We start from the raw sequence: 19,311 nt of genomic DNA on the forward strand, positions 1-19,311 counted from the left end.
TTAATAATTTTGTATATGATCAGATAATCCAATAAAATTGACACCCATTTTGAGATGCTTTTCCAAAATGGAAGACTGGAAGTTGACAAATCCCATTATCGCCTCTGGTTGGCTCTAATACTACCAACTCCGAGGTGTTTGGTGGAACAGCTCACAAGCTCAACCAGGAAGCAATCCCTCCAATTCTTTTTCCACTTCGTTTGCAACAACGAGGTGTCGACGTCTGATACTTTTTTGTCTAAAAACAAGCGAGATAATTTGAATCAGCCTGTAAGAAATGATCCAGTTATTGAACCGTTGACAACAGTAAAAATCGTCGATTTTTTCGTTACGATTTGAGCGATTGGTGAAATTGGGTTTACTAGTTGCTACCGACAGAGGATAACTAGTCTGTTTGATCTCTGTGATCTGTTTTAATTTGCGAGAGGTACTTGTCTGGAGAAGAACAATGCTTGTGCGGACTCTTATCTCTGAAGACTGTGATCGGCCCATCACTGTTTTTTAACTCCATTAGTGCATCTCCTTTTCTTATCAGCACGGACGCCAAAGCACAGGATACAGATACCTGTCAGTAATCTCTTATCTTGTTTTTGTTGATTATAAAATAAATGTAAGAATAAGTGGGGCTGGCCATTACCTCTACTTCATCAATGCCGGAAATTTAGACAAGTCCCAGCTGTAGGAAGCAGATGATGCTTTGAGGAATCTCGAAAATTTCTCCGTCTTTAGTCACTTGTTGGTTTCTGGTGGATTTCTTTTTTTCTGTATTTTCTTTTGCGTTTTTGTTTTGCTCTCTCTTTTGATGAAACTATGGAATGTGATGATCATTTTTAGTTGGTTGACATCTCGTTCCGCTTTCTTTTGACCTCGATCTTGGTAGTTTCACATTTTGATGGTATCTGTATTGGTTCGACTTCCTGTCCGCTATCCTTTTATGTTGCATTTAGAGAAACAAGCTCTTTACTTGGCAGCTTGTTTAGTGCTCTGGCGGCGGTTTTGTAGTTAGTCGGAATTTGGATCTAATTTTTATGTTGATTGTATGTCATCTGCAAATTCGAAACTGCAGTTGTTGCTGGATATGCGTAGATGATTTACTTCTACTAGTTTGTTTGCTGGATGATTTCACGCAGGTTAAAGGAGAACGATGTCTCGGTTGATGAGATGTTGAACGAGACGGTGTTGTACTTAATAGTTCTAACACTATCGTAATTGCTCAAGTTTCTATCATCAAAACTCAGTGATCCACCGTTTTGCTATTTTGAGCCAATGTCATCGTATTGAAGCCCAGGAATTGGGTTTAAGCGTAACAAAATGTTATCCCAGCCTATCAATGACTCAGAGGAGACCATATATATATATATATATGTCTTGTAAATATGTATTAGTCTAATCTTTCTCCATTCGAGGTTGACAAATGTTCTTGGGTTTGAGCTAAACTTTAGTGATGCCTTTCAACAAGGTCTTGTGGTTCCACTTTAGTATTTGCTTGATTTCATTTTTTGGTTTCTCCCGAAGTTTAATCATACCATATGTGAGCTTTTTCAATTGTGCTCTGGGTAACTACTTGGAAAGTTTACTCTGCTAATTGCTTGGTCATGAAAATGCTTGCTAATACTGGTGATGTGGTTATTTCAGGCTGACAATTTATAAAAATGTTGGAGGTTTCTGGCCTGAGTAATTTGCTGTTGCAACTCTCACTTTCATATTTCATCTTCTTGAGCATTTTGGAGAACAGCAATGCTGGGATAACAAGTTCTTTTATTCGTTCGGAATGGCCATCTGTGGACATTCCTCTTGACAATGAAGTATTTGCTGTTCCAAAGGGCTATAATGCACCACAACAAGTAAATCCTACACTTCTGCATAAGTAGCTTCTCAGATCATATTTGGAGCTTCATATTTCTTTTTATGGTAAACTTGATCCCATTCACTAAACTGCGCAGATGAACTTCCTCAACAGTAATTCACTGAAACCCAATACATATTGGTTTGTTGCTCAATACACTTGATTTGGATGTTCCTTGTGTAGGCTTTAATTTGGTGAATCTATCAATGCAGATAATGGTTCCCCTTATGGGTATGTGAAAAAGTATAAAATTGAAGAGTGTAGAGAGAGGAATTGAGAGGGGGAAGAAGCAGCAAGCTGAGAGCAGAGATTTTTCTGGAATGACTCTTATTGGGGGTCATGCTCGACCCCCTTCTTCTTTATTAAGTGGATTTAAGCCAAATTACAGAAATACTATACACTTAGAAACACTTAAAACCCTTATATCTCCCAATATCCATACTCAAATTACATGAAAATTGAAGGAAATTTTGCAATTTTTATTCATCAAGTACTGATCGAATACAAGGACTTTATACATCAAGGTATTGCTATTCTAGGAAATCAGGAATACACATCTAATTTATAGCTAATACAAATTTGACTCTAATCTCTAGAAATCTGACAAGATATATCTGACAGGATATACTTCTCTGATACCATGAAAATTATATAAATTGAAAAATGTAGAGAGAGGAATTGAGAGGGAGGAGAAGGAGAGAGAGATGAGAGAAGAGAGAGTTCTGGAATGACTCTCGTTAGGGGTTGAGCTTGATACTCATCTTCTTTATTAAGTGTGTTTAAGCCAAATTACAAAAATACCCCTATACACTTAAAAACACTTAAACCCTTATATCTCCCAATATACATACTCAAATTACATGAAAATAAAACTAGAGACAGATCTAATCATGCAGAATAAGATAGTGTGAAATCTAGACATTTCAGCTAATATAAAAAGACAAAACTACCCTTCAATAAATTTTCTAACAGTATGCTTACACCTGGTACATGGTACTCTGGTACAACTCTTCCTATAGGTCTGTATCAGCTGATACTCCCCATATTGATCACTTCAAAATAGTTCTATTGCCCTATATATGTTACTTATTTGGTGATATGGCAAAGCATTGTACAGGTTATACAGTGAGTCATTTGGGCTTGTAGGGTTGATATGTTTTGGTATTTCAATGGTTCACTACTGATGCTCGATCCTTGCCAAAAGTCGCTTCTCAATTCAAAACCTTTTTTTTTTAAAGTTAAATTTGCATTGTCATAAGTGACTCTTTAAGAACGTCAGTTCATGCCTCAAGTATCACAGAGCAGAAAAAAATTATTTGGTGAACTTCATTGGCTGCTTTCTTTTTGCTTTTTTTTCTTTTTTTTTTTGAAAATAATTGATTTTATTAAAACCAGAAAGCAAGAGCATCAAAGCAAAGCCAGGAAAGGGTTCCCCTACCAATAAGAGATTGAAAGTTGACCCCTTCCTTGGCTACAGAATCAACAGTCTAATGTAGCTGAATGAGGGACATGAATCTGGCAAGAACCCAATTAAAATCAAGGTCTTCAATTTTGTGAAAAATGTGCTAATGGAGCTGTGGAGGATACGAGTCCTTACACCAACTGATCACCACTTCAGAATCCCCTTCAACCATGAAAGTGCTAGCTATGGAGGACTGGAAAATTCTGAGGTGAAGCATCAAAACTGAGCAGAAGTCAAGTTGGTACAGCCAAGAGAGTCAGCAGAAGAAGCTAGAACAGTCCATCATGCAACCAAAAGAACCCATTAAAACTAGCTCTGCCTAGGATTTTTGTGAGAGCGGCCATCAAAGTTCAACTTAACAAAACCTGACACGGGTCATTTTGGTTTCAATTATGAACCTGCTACCGTATTCTAAAACTTTGTAAAAATTGTGTGGATTTTTTATATCTTTCATTTGGGTGTTAGTTTTACAAGATCATCTTTCTGTGGGCACTGCATTTTGGGTTGCTTTGGGTTTCTTTGGAAAGTTGAGGAGACTTTGCTGACAGATTATCCTGAAAATTTCTGAACATGCTTATCAGAAGTATATTGGTTTGCAAAATCTTCTGTTCTCATTTTCATGCTTATTTCAATATCACTCATTTTACCAGATCTCTAGAACTGTATATCATGACTTGCTTAAATAATGGTTTAGGTAAGTATCACCCAAGGTGACTATGATGGAAAAGCTATTATTGTGTCGTGGGTGACTATGTCTGAACCTGGCCCAAGTGAAGTGCTATATGGCATATCAGAGCACCAATATGATCATAAAGCTGAAGGACATTTCACAAACTACACATTTTATGGCTATAAGTCTGGCTACATTCATCATGTCCTTGTTGACAGCCTTGAGGTAACTAATCATTTCTCTTCTTATTATTTGTTATCATCAACTCTGTGGTGTCGTAGTAATTACAAAGGATACATTTTTTTACATCCTGAAAAATGACATTGTGAATGTGTCATGGATTGAACATTTAGCTCAATGGCTATGTGGAAGGTTTCCTAATGTGAGGTATTTAGTCTAAGGGGTATTTAGGTACTGTGTAGCAAATATTGAAAAAAGGGCATCTTAGAGTTACTCTTGCTTGAGGAGTTTCTACTTCTATCAACTTGTAATGATGGTTTTATTTTTTTACTTCTAAATTTTTTTCTTAAACCCAATGCTGACTGAACCAGGCGGTTCAACCGGGTTAAATTGGAACCAGATCCTTTTCTGGTTCTTATTTAGACAAAAACCAGATTTATCTTAAAATCGGATGACCTGGCCGGTTGGTCTGGTCCAACCATTATTCGGACTGGTTGAATTGGGTCTGGTTTGATAATCAGTGTAAGAGACTTGAATTTTTTTTTATTGGAGGGAGGATTTGAAGTGGAGACCAAATACTTGTATGGAAAACTTAATACTAACTTATATATCTATTGGATTGTGCTATAAGTTAATGAAATAAAAATATATAATAAATCTAATTGTAGCATCCCGCTTTGGTGTAACTTTTGGTTGAGCCTGATCTAACCTGTTTAGACCAAAGCCGGCTGTCTTACTGGTTTGATGGTCAGTGCGGTTTTAATAACATTGCTTGAGTATATTAACAATCTGAGAAGATTGAGTAAATATGGGAACTTACTTTCATCATTCAAAAAAATTTCTTTTCTTTTTAGCGCTCAAAACTTGTGCTGTGTTTGTTTTTTCCTCACATTTTTTTTCTATGGATCTTTTAGCATCTGTTTTGGTTATTTCTATCTCCAGTGTCGATTTTTGTTGAATAGTGTGGTATTTTATTATGAACAAGGGTCATATCTCCAAAGAAAGGGGATAAAAACGAGAGAGAATAAAAAAATTGTCATATCCCCAAAGAAAGGGGATAAAAACAAGAGAGAATAAAAAAATTGTTAAGTACAAAACAGGGGTTTCTGGAACAGTTACTGAATTGGCTGAGTGCAGCAGATACATCTCGGTGATTTGCAATTAATCTGCTATATGGGTTAACCATAAAAATTTCTGTTCAAATCTCCATTTTACTGAATGTCTATTCCAGTGTCTTCATGAACAGTATGTGTTGAAAATATGACTGGGCAACAATAATTGCTTTTTTTTTTTCCGTAACTACAGAAGTATTTTTACTTTTTTCTTTGGATAACATCTCATGCTTTTGGCTTTTTGTGAAAGATGACATTGCTTTTTTCTCTTATTTCTAGTACAAGACAAAGTACTACTACAAAATTGGAAAGGGTGATTCTGCTCGAGAATTTTGGTTTGAAACGCCTCCAGAGATCAGTCCTGATGCTGCTTATACTTTTGGGATTATAGGTGAATTTTTCCTGCATTCTTGAACAGATTCGTGAGGATTGTTTGCTTTGCTTCTTGCCTTTTTCTCTTTCTACATTTAAGCTTTATATAGTATAAAGCATCTGAATCTATGATTGTGTTGCCAGTATCATGGTAAAACTTAAGTAGCCGGATTATTGTGGTGTTCGGACTCAATTTTACTTTTTTCATAAAAGATGATTACCTTGACAATTTGGCTATATACTACATGATAATACTAATAACTGGAGGACCACCAAAATAGGGGAGTGATGGAGGACTTGTGAGTATAGAAGAACTGCAGTGTCCAATAACTATATGCTTCAGCTAGAAGTTTCAAGTATATGTTTTAAAAAGTGCTTTGCAATTTCATAGTTGATAAGAGCTAGAATTCCATTTCAATAAAAAGAGTTAGAAATTAGATTGTATTATGTTGTTTCTTATGTTTCCTGTTCTAACTTTATTAGGTTAAGCTCTTATTTCTAGTTGGGTTACAGGTTATATAGTCTTTATATTTAGAAGGTCAAACTGTGTGATTTTTAGGAATTATATTTACTATTTTTTTATGAGTGCAAAATATCAGTGCTTTGGCATTTTTTTTATAACCCAATACCATCAATAATTGTTTGTCTATTCAAGGTTTGCTGATCATCCTAATGACTAGTTAAACTACCCCCATTTTCTTGCCTCTTTCGACTCTTGCTTCCCTGTTTCTCTTTTACATGTAACTTTTACAAAAATGTTGAGAATGGTCCTACACTGGATGTAGAGTGATCCAAAATCTAGTATATGAGCTTGTGTTGGGTCTTTCCACTCTAAGCCTGATCTTTTTTAGTTGGTAGTCTTTCTTCAAGATATTAGAGCAAGTATGATGGCCCCTCCTACTGTAGTTGGGCTCCCACTAGAAATGAACATGTGCTTGGAGCAAAAAGGAAGGCCCATTTATGGGGGTGAGTGTTGTGAATAATCCCACGTTGGACTTGAGATTGATCTGCAACCTAGTAGAAGAACTTGGATTGAGTCATTGCCTTGGAGCTTTTGGGTTGAGTGTCTTCTTCAAAGAAAAAAAAAGGTCTTGTTCTGAAGATGAAATAAAAAAATCTCCTTTTTGTTAAATGGCAACATCAAATTTAACTTGTGGTAAAAAAAAAGTTTAAAACTTATTGAGAGAACCATCAATTAACTAAAAAGGTAAAAAGTGAATGATCTGTGAAGTACTTGAAGAAACCTTCATTCATTAAAATATTAAATAATGTAATATACTTGAGGAAGAATTTCTTTAATACTTTATAATGTAAAATTAATGATTCGCCCTTGGCCCTAGCCCGTTATTGTACACAATATTACTTGTTTCGCAATGGAAAGCTTGCCAGCAATTCTGTTTCTTTGACTTGTCAACTTACTAACTTGGTATGATTTTTGCATGCAAATTAATTCAAATTTTGCTGAACATGAAATACTGCAGAATATAATTCGGAAAAAAAATCATTTGCGTGAAATTGTGGCAAACTTTAGTTTCCAAAAAAAGTGGCAAATCACTGAGGTGCTTAATAGACAATTTCTTCTGTTCCAGAAGAAAACTTCCATCTGCGTCCCTGCTAATGGAAATCCCTCTCCTTCGGTTGCTTTCAACTGCAAGTCGACTGATGGCTATCTTCCATATTAACAGGAGATGGTACATTAGAGCAGGGTTGAGAGTTGACACTGTAGTTTCTTTCTGTTCTTCTGTGATTGAGACTGAATAAGATTAACTAATCGCCTTACTAGGCTGAATTAGTTCAAGTTCTTACAATAGTTAATATATAATGAATAGGAATTCTTCAATGGGAGGTCTTCCATGCCTTATTCATTGCATCTAAGCAGTTTAGTTTGATCAATTGGATTTTTGATAATCCTAATCTTGATATCTCTATTCTCCAAATGACTGGTGAGACAGAATCCTTTTGTGATGGCAAAAAAGTCATTGTTTTAGAGCTCTGCTACCTTTCTTTATGGTCATATTTGGCTTCAATGTTCCCAGCGCGGAAATTCTTGCTATAGCCTTAAATGCAACATTGACAAACTCCCTTGTCATAACTTGGCCTTCTACAAAATACTCTACTGTTCTGGCCCATTTTGCAAAACTTTTGAGGCCCATTTTCGAAAGGAAAGAAGTTCTGGCATATTTCAGTGGCTACTGTTTTATGAAGCCTATGGAAGGAGAGGAATTCAGAGACCTTTAAGGGTAATCAACATTTGGTGTGAGGGGTAATTGAAAAGTCAATCCACTCAATTCTCTCATGGGTCCACTCTTTTGGTATCTTTACTTCTTACTCAAGTTTGGTCATTAGAAGGAAATGGTCTAAGTTTGCAAGATTCCAGTCATATTCTTCTCCTTGTATGGTTAGTTGGAAGCCTTCTCTTGCTAGATTTCTCAAGTTAAAAATTGATAACAGTTCTTTAGGTAATCCCAGGTCTGGTGGTAGGGGGGACAATTAGTGATCATGCTGGTGCAATTAAAATTATTTTCCCACGTCCAACTGGAAGGTGAGATGCAATGGAAGCCAAAGTCAGAGCTCTGCTTGAGGGACTACAGATTTAGCTTCAAAAATTTTCTAACCCTTTTATATTGAAGGAGGCTCTTCTACAGTCATTTATTGGTGTTTTGGTTCTTCCGCTTCTGCATGGTGTCTTCAGTGTTTTTTTTTTTTTTTTTTTAAATGATGCTGAATTTTATTAAGAGAAACTCAAACGAGCAGATTACAAGGGGGGAAGCCTTCCCAAACAATGAGAGATTGCTGGGAGGTTCCAAATTTTTCCAATTTATCAGCCAAAGAATTGGCTGATCTAGGAACGAGGTTCCAATTACAATGAATGGATAACACAATGTCAGCAATACAATTAGTGATAGGCCAGTGGTGCCAAGGAGAGGAGCTATCTTTTGAACACTAACTTATGACAGACAGTCTTTGAGTCTCCTTCAACAACTTGCCATGGAGACGCTCTTTGAAGATTTGGATGCCAAATAGAAGAGCACTCACTTCAATAGTATTTGAATCAGCAATGCCCACTGGCCCTGCATAGGATAGAATAGGGTGTCCACTGCTGTCTCTGAAAACACCACCTGCTCCAGCCGGCCCAAGACAACCTAAAGCACTGCTATCAAAATTGAGTTTGATCCAGTCACAAAGGGGAGGATCCTAAGTGGCCATAACCAGAGTCCTGCAAGGGCCCGCCATATGTGCGATCAAACCCCAATTTTCCCGAAGGGAAACACCCGATAGAAAGGCAAACTCCTTCTTGGTATGTAACCAACTCGAGATAAGGCCCACTGCATGAGAAGCCTTGTTTTCTGAGGTGCTTGCCTTGGAGTTGAATCTCCGGTTATTACTCTTGAGCCATAGGCACCATGGGACATGGGCAAGGCATGCCAAGAGAATTAACTTGCCCAACCTAGGAAGGTTGATCCCCATGACCATCTCATAGGTGCCAAAGAGGTCCTGATGTAGCCCCATTTGGAGTTCAATCTTCATCCAAACTTGACAAGAAAAATCACAATGTAATAGAACATGCTAGACTGTCTTGTTGCACACACCACAAAGGGGACAAGTATGATCGAGGGCTGTGTAGCTTCTGCTATGGAGGTTGTTAGAGGTAAGGATCTGTTCCCTGATGGCTGTCCACACGAAAAATTTGATTTTACTAGACACTGAGAGTTTCCATGCCAAGTTTGCCTTGTGCTCATGCATGTTGTAATCATACTTTCTGATATGAGAGTAGGCGGATGCAATTGTGAATCAGCCATTAATACTGGGTTTCCATGTCAGTTTATCAACTGCATGCTCACAGATAGTAATACTATTGTAGAGAGCAAAAAACGGAAGTTTCCTCATCATTTAATCCCCGGCGAAACGTGAGACTCCATGAGCAGTCTCTCCAAGAATCTGCCACTTGGTGTCTTCAGTGTTATTATGATGAGATAGTGTATTTGCGCTCAGGTAATAATGTTTCTTGGAGTCAAATCTCAAGAACAGCAAATCATATTGTTGATACTCCGGCAAAATTAGGTGTAACAAGATTTTGTCTTTCGGTTGGGGATTCTTTTGATGTTGGGGCTTTAGGGCTCTCCTCTCCCCCTTTTCTTGTTGTTTCTTAACTCATATTATGAACCATCATTTCACCAAAAAAAAAAGAAGAAAAAAAAAACCTTCTACTGTTTACTATATATCCCTTTATCTCTTTGGAACCTTGTCCTTGAGAAGATGGGGAACAGAACTTTATGGAAAGGAAAACTTCTTTTCAAAGCTGGTGCTTAACATTTCTTATGTCTGACCTCCAAGGACTACTCATTTACTATTACATCCTTGCTTGGCTAGTGTGCCAATAGAAGTTGAAGCATTTCAAAGAATTTCATGGTAAGAAATTACTAATACTTTCTGTTAGAAGTTTTGGCCGGGCAGTGGAGTAGACTGTAATAAAGCACACACCAAAGGCAATAGTCATAGTCCTGGAAGAATTCTTCTACCAGCAATAGTTTCCCAAAATCCAACTTCAAATGGGAAAAAAGTTATTCAAGACATGGAGCTGTATTCCAGCAACAGCACTGGGTTTATAATATTGAATAAACCATAAAAATGGACCTGAAATTCATTAACCAAAGCTTTTACATATCAAGTCAGAGTCACTTGTAGAAAAAAGTTAGATTTAAGACACGTGACTGATCCTCCTTCATTATGAATTACTATTAATATAGCTTGAAGTAATGACCGAAGCTGCAGGAGGCGACCTAAAACAGTCTCAGAAAAAGTACATTGGAGAGACTTCTTGGAGAAGTAGCAGCCACACTAAGAAGGGAGCAGAGTTGAAGAAAATTACACCTACTCTATGCACTTCTGTGAACGTCAACCAACGAATATCGACAAGGAAAACAATTAAGCAAACACGAAAGTGAGATTGAGAGCTCTGAAAGAAACACAAACAACATTTACCTTCGCACAAGTACTGCACAGGGACTCTAAAAGGATAAAAGAATATCATCTCTGTGAATTGATCAAATCAACCCACAGATGATGTTAGCTAGAGGATGACCTCCTCTGATACCATACGAAAATTTGCAAGAGAAAAATTGTCGGAGGGATTAGGGTTATTAGAGACCCCTCTCCCATACAACTTAAACAATATTAAATGTTATATTTTTGTCTTTGCTCTCTCTTGAACCCTAGAAAACTACATTTTGCAAGAAACGACTTTCCTAGAAAATAAACTTAACTATATAAACTCTAAATTGTAACTTCTAGCACTTTCTATTTCCATTTAATTTGTTGGAAATAGAAAAGATAATGAGAAAAAAAAACTTTTTTATTGGTGATTATATTATTATGCAAAAATGACTTTGGAAATTAGTTTTGAAAATGGAAATTAGGGTTAAATGAAGGCATCATGTGGAAGAGCATTATAATTTGCAATATCAGCTTCAAGATGGCCTGTTGACTTTCTCCCTATTGCATGTCTCCTCTTTGGAAAGCCACTGGCAATTTGAAAGGTGTTTGTTTGGTAAGGGATTCATTGTCTTGGTGGGAAAGGCTCCAGATTGGTGGCTTGGGCTTTTGGCTCAATGGTCATATAGGGTGGGTTTCTAGTGTGAGGTCTTGGGTTCAAGTCTCAAAAGGTTAAGGAGGGTGTGTGCATGTGTTTTCAACATTAAAAAAGGCCACAGAGTTGAATTTTGAAAAGTCTGAAGGCTGTTACTCCAACTTACTGATATATACCTAGATATTTTCAGAGTTTTCACCTCCCTGAGCACCCACATTGAAGTCTCAAACTCTCTTGTACTAAGCATTATTACCGGAAAATATCAACTTGAGGAGAAACGTTAATGTTCAGGAAACTCTTTCGGCTAATTGTTAGCTTGCTGCCCTTGATGATTTTTACTTCTGTTATTTTGACTACGATAGAATTTTTTGGAAGTGTGGTAATCATGAAAAATGTGCAGTTTCTCCTACTTCAACACCTCCTTTATCCCACTTCTATTGGTGGACTAACGAATTTGTGCCTCAAGTAACTGTAGTGATGGTAATCACATTCAATTTGTAAAGCACATTTAATTGAAGGTTGAATGAATATTAAAGATTAGCTTTTGAATACACAATTTGACCCTGTATATGATGGGTCCGAATAGTACACACTTAGAAACACCATGTGTGTCTCCCTGTTAGAATATAGGATAATATAGATAATTCCAAATAATTTGATCTTTATACTAATCATTTTAAACTCTGTTTCCTATTGTGAATTTTAATTTCTTTCTGTAACTCTTTTTCTTCCCCTGCGCATTCAATATCATTACACCTAAATTTTCACACCCTTCTTTCAAAAACAAAATATCATTACACTGTTTCAGCTTTGATACTAATCATATCAGATAAATAACTTCAGGTGACTTGGGTCAGACATATAATTCTCTTTCAACTCTTGACCATTACATGCAAAGTCATGGACAAACTGTGTTATTTGTTGGAGATCTCTCTTATGCTGATAGATACACTCATGAAAATGGTATCCGCTGGGATTCGTGGGGCCGCTTTGTTGAGCAGAGTGCTGCGTATCAGCCATGGATATGGACTATTGGCAATCATGAAATAGAATACATGCCTAATGTGGTATAGTCTCTTCTCAATTTCTGGATAAGAAGCAAGTTGATGATGCTACTTTATGTATACTTCTTCTTTGACAGTAGCACTCGTTCATTTTTTAATAGCTGTATTTACAAATTTCTAGAAAGATGGGCCTGAATATTTGGTACTTCCTGTGCTTACAGATCAATAAATTCTTAACGTATCTTGCTACCTTGACTGTGTTTTAGTACTCAAGCTCCTATGACATTTTTAGCTTTATTATTTCATCCGAAGCTCATAACTAGCTTTTTCCATGAATTCCTGACCCCTGCAGATGAGAAACTTTTACTTATATGTGCTATGTTCGATCACTTTCTCCAATGATGTTCTATCCCTTCTACCATTAGTTTTCTTCTTTTATGCTATGATACTTTACTTGAGAGTAATACTGTGCACTTACACTCATGTTCTTCTTGTGTCTGTGGATAAGGGGGAAGTTATTCCATTCAAATCTTATTTGCATAGATATGCGACACCTCATTTGGCTTGTAAAAGCATCAGTCCTCTCTGGTATGCGGTCAGACGTGGATCTGCTCATATAATAGTGCTATCCAGTTATTCTTCATTTGGTATACCTTCTTTTCTTATCTAAAATTTGTGGATCTGCTCATATAATAGTGCTATGCAGTTATTCTTCATTTAATAAACCTTCTATTCTTATCTGAAATTCCTTGACATATGCATCAAGATGTTCAATAATCTGATTCCTGGCGGTGACATAGTTTCTACTTATGTTTTGTTTTTTCATTATCTTTATGTTGTCTTTGTTATACAGTTGAGTCTTGTTTATGCTTTTATAATAGCAGTTGTCGCTATAATCTTGATACAATCTAAAGTTAAGATGGATGTTTAATTTACAAGGCCCATACGAGGAACATTAAAGTTAACTAGACTGCCACCATATAAGAAAAAACACCATTTTTGCTAGTAAAAACATTATTGTTAGTGGCCTCTGCTTTTGGGGCAATATGCAACAGTCCACGTAAGGTGGCTGGCCAATATTATGCAATTTTAGAGTATGATCCATCCATAATTCAGTTATTCTTGAGCTGTATGATTATTTCTGCATGGGGCCAGCATAAGATATCTCAGGTGTATTTAAGTGTTAGACAGTCACAAAAACTACCCCTATTTAGTTATTATTTCTCCGAATAGACTTACCAAAATTACATGAAATTTTTACTACAAATAAATTTAAACATGTTGAACAATATAACATCATCTCCAGAAATTACATCTAAGGTACAATGACCAAAATGCCATGTGGATTTTCTAACACTCCCCCTCAAGCAGGAGCATATATATCCATGAAACCCAACTTTTCACAAAAAAATTCAAATTCACGTCTTCCAAGAGATTTAGTAAATATATCTACCATTTGATCACCAAATCTAACATACGGAGTGACGACTTCCCTCTTCATAAAAATATCCCAAATAAAGTGACAGTCCACTTCAATATGCTTGGTTCTTTCATGGAACACCGGATTTTTAGCAATAAATATGGCTGCCTAGTTATCACTGTACATGGTCATAGGTTCATCTTTTTGTAGACTCCTTGAACACAGATCTCACCCACCTCAATTCACTGACCATATGAGCCATAACTCTATATTCAACTTCAACACTTGACCTGGCTACAACATTGCTTTTTATTTTTCCAACTAACAAGATTACCTCCCAGGAATACACAGTAGACTGTGGTAGATTTTCTATCAAGTTTTGACCCTGCATAATCAGCATAAGAGAAAGCTTTTATTTTCAGGTGATCTTGAGATTTAAAGAACAATCCTTTATCAAGTGACCCTTTTAAGTACTTCCATATTCATTGTGCAGCCTCCAGACGAACATTTCGTGGGCATTCCAAAAACTGACTCATAACACTTACGGCAAATGAGATGTCGGGACGTGTTACTATAGCATAGATAAGCTTACCAACTAAGCGACGATAAACTGTCTTATCCTTAAGTTCTTCACTTTGTTCAATTCCATAGGAGTTTCTACTGGTTTAGCACACAACAAACCATATTCTTGCAGCATATCTATGCCATACTTTCTTTGAGTTATTACGAAATCTGCTTTGCTTCTAGCCACTTCAATACCTAGAAAATATTTCAGTTTTCCTAGATCTTTTGTTTGACAATGTTTTTCCAAATGTATTTTAACCTCCTCAATGCCTTTCTCGTCACTACCAGACAAGATAATATCATCAACATATACAAGCTTCCAGTTTGCCGCTTCATGATGAAAAGAGAATGATCATAGTGACTTCGAGAGAAACCGATAGACATAACTATCTTAGGATTGGTTTCATACCATATATGGCCTTCTTGAGCTTGCATACTTTACTCATCTTCCCTTGAGCAACATACCCGGGAGGTTGCTCCACATGCACCTCTTCATGTAGGTCTCCATATAATAAGACATTCTTTATGTCTAACTAGGATAATGACCATCATTGATTTACAGCCACATAAATTAAAATTCGTACAGTGGACAACCAAGGATGGTCATTAACCCAGTGTACCTATCCATGCTGCCTTCTAGTTTCCCTCTCATCAATAGTGATGGGGTGAAAAGCAAAAATCTCCTGTAGCATGCCAATTAACTCACTATCATACTCTATGACAGATCGTTTACCTCGTTTGAGGCTGAACATCTTGTCATATAACTCATATACCCTTGATAGATTACTTTCTTTGGCATAAATGAACTCTAAGGAGACCCACATCTCCTTGGCTGTGTCGCAGTTCATAATTTGATTCCTGATTTTGGAATCAATACTATTAAGCAGCCAAGTCACCACATGACTATTGTCAGCTTCATAGTCATCATTTAGTGAGACTGGGGGATCAGCTCTAATAAACTTAGTCTTTTTCTTAGCTTTCAGGAATATCCAAACGGATTTTGATCAAGCAATATAATTCTGACCAATTCATATTTTGAAAGTAATTATAATTGTATCATTTCCCTCAAAACTACCAAATTCTTTGGAGGGAGTAATAACTTCACCATATTCTGCCATATATGTCACTAAGTAACCACAATCAACCAAATAATGCTTCAATCACAAGAAAGGTGCACAGGGTAGGTGGGCCCCACTTCTTAAAAAATCAGGTTTACAGGTATACTTGCACAAAACACCCAATTTGTTCCAAAACCAACCAGAATATATGTTTTAAATCAACAACTATTGTAGATCATGCAGAAAATAGAGCTGATGTCACCTTCTCAGGGGGTGATGCAAGTAGAAAAAACCCTGTATTGGGCTGCCCACCAGAAAATTGGGAGTTTTGCCTAGGCAAAAAAATCATCTAGAACTCTATTCCAGCATTAGACTGCACCTAATAGTAGTAGCAGCCAACAACCCTAAAGTTTTTGGCAGAAAAAAGGATGAGAAAATTATATTTTTCGTAACCAGTCAACACCAAACCTTAAAAAACCTTTTCTGAACTTGCTGGTTTCAAAAGAGGAAGGAAATAGAACAAGAAGGCTTGATTCCCGAACTTAACGCTCTGATTCCGTGATAAAAAATAAGTAAAAATTGAGAGTTTTGGAGAGAGAATGAGGGAGAGAAGTAAGAAAGAAGAGAGCTTGAGAGAAACTGCTCTGGATGGGGGTCAGGCATGACCCCACTTCTTCTTATTCACTCGAGTGTTAAACAGTTGTAAAAACTACCCCTATTAAGTTACATTTTACATAAACCCTTATATCTCCCAACAGACTTACCAAAATTACATGATATTTGTACTACAAATAAATTTAAACATGCTGAACAATATAATATCATCTCCAGAAATTACAGCTAAGGTAAAATGACCAAAATTCCCTTCTGCTGACTTTCTAACACTTTGTTTAACATCATATTTGTTATGAGGGGCATCTAGTACTTGAGACCAACCTGAACAGATTCTGCAAAGGTTGAATAACCCACAGATCATTTCAGTGGAGCCTACTTGAGGTGGTCCTGGGAGAAGTCATTCTCATTGAGAGACCTTTTTTTCTCATATTTTAGGGAAAGTTTGATGAGTCAGGGCTGCATCTTACTCAAAGAACTTGTAAGCACCTAGGTTGAAGTGATCAAGATGTGGGTCTAGAGAGCCAAAATAATGCTTGCACCCCATATGACAGTCAAGAAATACCTCCAAAACTGTTAAGAAGAAATAACAGTCAAATATGATGAACAAGCCTGTACTAAATCTATAACTGCTACATTTTCTAAATGCTGACGTTGTAACATGCTTATTTTGGTAAATTTTTCTTGAGTTTTACCTTATTTATTTTTGACATTATGTATTCTGTTCTATTCTAAAGTGAAGAAATAATGAGGTTAGTTATCATGTGTCTTTTGGGCTAAAGTTTTGGAATATTTTTACCAGTAAAATATACTCCACAATGGATATGGTTGAGGGAAGAACTCAAGCAAGTGGATAGAGAGAAGACTCCTTGGCTTATTGTTCTCGTGCACGCCCCACTATACAATAGTAACGAAGCCCATTACATGGAGGGTGAAAGCATGCGTGCTGTTTTTGAGAGTTGGTTTGTTCACTACAAAGTTGATCTTATCTTTTCTGGCCATGTGCATGCATATGAAAGATCGGTATGGGCCTTCATTTTTCCTTCTATCTTTAAAATTATGGTTTTTTTTACATATAGGCTTCCTATTAATGCTTTAAGAAATTAAATATTTTCTCAAATGAACCCATGAAGTTTAGTCTTATTCAGATTGGACAAACTCTTGAGTAGAAACCAGACTGAGTTAGTAGTTCTTGGTTATGGTTTGAATTGGTCATACACACATATTTCCTACAAAGTCTGACATGAAAGCAGATCTATTCCTCAAAATCTGTTCTATTCTCTGACTCAAAAGCCTTTGCATTATCCTTTGTTTATAGTGACTATTTTCTTAGAGTCATTTACTGGTACTCAGATTATCTTTGCATTGAAAAGCGAATGAAAGAGGTTGAACAATGTTATGCAGTATCGAATCTCCAATCTACACTACAACATAACAAGTGGGGACCGTTATCCTGTACCTGACAAATCAGCTCCTGTGTATATCACTGTTGGTGATGGCGGAAATCAAGAAGGTTTGGCAGGAAAGTAAGTCTGCCTCAGGGTTACTGTTTATCACTTTTTTAAGGTTTACATGTTTTGCCATCCACATTGTCATTGGTTGTTTTACCTGGTTGTATATTCTGTAGGTTTACCCATCCACAACCAGATTATTCTGCTTTTAGGGAAGCTAGTTATGGTCATTCCACATTGGAGATAAAGAACAGGACTCATGCCTTCTATAGGTGGAACCGTAATGATGATGGAAAGGCAGTGGCAACAGACTCTGTTGTATTTCTTAATCAGTACTGGTGAGTCAATACAGTGCTGCTGTTTTCTAGTATGACTTTGTTTGACAATACGGCTTCTATTTTTTGTTTTTTTGCAGGGCAAGCAATCTTCAGAGAAGGAGATTGAAAAAGAATCATTCTATGTCCAAAATTAGCGGACTTGCTACATACTGATGTGATAATTTTTCATATTTTCCTAGATTAACTTTCAGAACAAAGCCAAAATTTGAATGAACAAATGTCTGGAAATGTGATTGGGAATGTCTGGAAACATGGTTGGGAGTTCCAGGCAAACACTCAAACCACTGCTGGAATGATGGTTAGCAGTTCAACATGGTCTTGGTGGTGTATGTATTCTTATTGATGTATGCTTCTCTATTATAATAAAAGGACATAATAAGTTGGTCATCTTCTTAGCTTGATATAGAGAAGAAACTCCTGAAGAACAACTTTCTGTTTTTGTAAAGCTATTTGTAACCCATTTTAATCTTTCAGCTCCCGAATTCTTGCTTTGTATACAAAAATATTCGATTAGTGACTCCAGGAAGAAAATTCCATTCGGCGACGACGCAGCCGCAGCCATTGCCCTCGTCTTCCGTTCGATTATCCCTCATCTTCCTGCGCCGCAGCCGTAGAAGGAGAGAGGTCTGACATCAAAGAGTAAAAAGAGATTTGAGAGAGGGAGAGAGCGAGGACATTTCTAGATCATCCTGACTCGACTAAAGCTCCGAGAGAGACGAAGTCCCTGTACGCTCCTTGCAAGTCTCTGATTTAGACACCGACTTGACGTTGCCATCGCCTCCTTTCTCGCCCGGCCGTAGATCAGTTGAATGATGGGTGAGGGAAAGGAGAGCGGAAAGCGCAGACTAGGAGTCGTTGGGTGAGATCCGTTTCATAAGACCCATCGCTGCCTCCATTTCTCGCACTGGACACGCGTAAACAGAGTACGAGAGAAAGAGAGAGGATACCTCTGTGAAGTGCGATCAGACGGCAAAAGTGACTGGAGAAAGTCTCGAGTTTCTTCAGGTGGCGGGTGAGCGGCATCGGGCACCCATCAGGGATTGTCTTCCATGAGGCTTTAAAGGCATTAGTCATTATATATTCTAACTTGCTCCCTCGTAGAACAATAGTACCTTTTAAATACCTGCTCTTTGCTACTTGGAAATAAAATTCAGTAGAAAAATCTATGAATCTATGAATCTATTGATAAGACTCACCACGAACATAACATCTGGACAAGTGGCAGTCAAATAAATAAGATTTCCCACAATTTACTTATAGAAAATATTGTCTATCTTCACTCCAGTTCCATTTTTCATGAACTAGAATTCAGGAACCATTGGATTGCAAACTGTGTTGCACTTGTCTATATTGAACTTCTCCAACACTTCTTGTATATATTTCTTTTGACTAATTTTAGTCCTTAGACCAGTTCTTCCAGAAAGAACTTTCTGTTTTGGGATTCCATAATCTGAGTTACCTCAACCAAGAAGGTTCATTTGGTCTGACCGAGTCAAATTTATAAGACAGTTGAGAGCAGTTGAGAGCAAGAAGAAAACTTCTCTGGATCCAATAATCATACTAGTCACTGATGAGACAAGAAGAGAAAGAGAAAGGCTCTATAAAAATCCAATTTCCACCTCTTCCTTTCTGAAT

General features: G+C 37.0%; 1 protein-coding gene across 4 annotated transcripts; it reads left to right on the top strand.

The window, feature by feature from the left end:
• Positions 1-132: 132 nt before the first annotated feature.
• Positions 133-18,063, top strand: LOC137936031 (phosphoenolpyruvate phosphatase-like). Of its 4 annotated transcripts, none has more exons than XM_068780528.1 (10): positions 133-567; positions 1,636-1,844; positions 4,003-4,203; positions 5,550-5,661; positions 12,073-12,296; positions 12,742-12,880; positions 16,690-16,910; positions 17,292-17,413; positions 17,515-17,676; positions 17,754-18,063. In XM_068780528.1, exons 2-10 carry the CDS (start codon positions 1,653-1,655, stop codon positions 17,827-17,829), a joined length of 1,449 nt encoding a protein of 482 aa, XP_068636629.1. In that variant the 5' UTR covers positions 133-567; positions 1,636-1,652; the 3' UTR covers positions 17,830-18,063. The 4 variants fall into 4 exon arrangements, with proteins under 4 accessions (XP_068636629.1, XP_068636630.1, XP_068636631.1 ...); XM_068780529.1 differs by lacking the exon at positions 133-567 and adding an exon at positions 624-746; XM_068780530.1 differs by lacking the exon at positions 133-567 and adding an exon at positions 624-735.
• Positions 18,064-19,311: the final 1,248 nt, after the last annotated feature.

This window comes from Aristolochia californica, unplaced genomic scaffold (assembly GCF_029961685.1).
Source record: "Aristolochia californica isolate CCGP_79_NKW_82.1479 unplaced genomic scaffold, dmAriCali1.0.hap1 SCAF_7, whole genome shotgun sequence".
Classification (NCBI taxonomy): Eukaryota; Viridiplantae; Streptophyta; class Magnoliopsida; order Piperales; family Aristolochiaceae; genus Aristolochia; species Aristolochia californica.

Coding starts and splice junctions, on each gene's coding strand:
- LOC137936031 (XM_068780531.1), top strand. CDS start 893: ATGGTATCTGTATTGGTTCGACTTCCTGTCCGCTATCCTTTTATGTTG. Junction 4,204..5,549: donor TCCTTGTTGACAGCCTTGAG/GTAACTAATCAT, acceptor TCTTATTTCTAG/TACAAGACAAAGTACTACTA. Junction 17,414..17,514: donor CAAGAAGGTTTGGCAGGAAA/GTAAGTCTGCCT, acceptor TATATTCTGTAG/GTTTACCCATCCACAACCAG.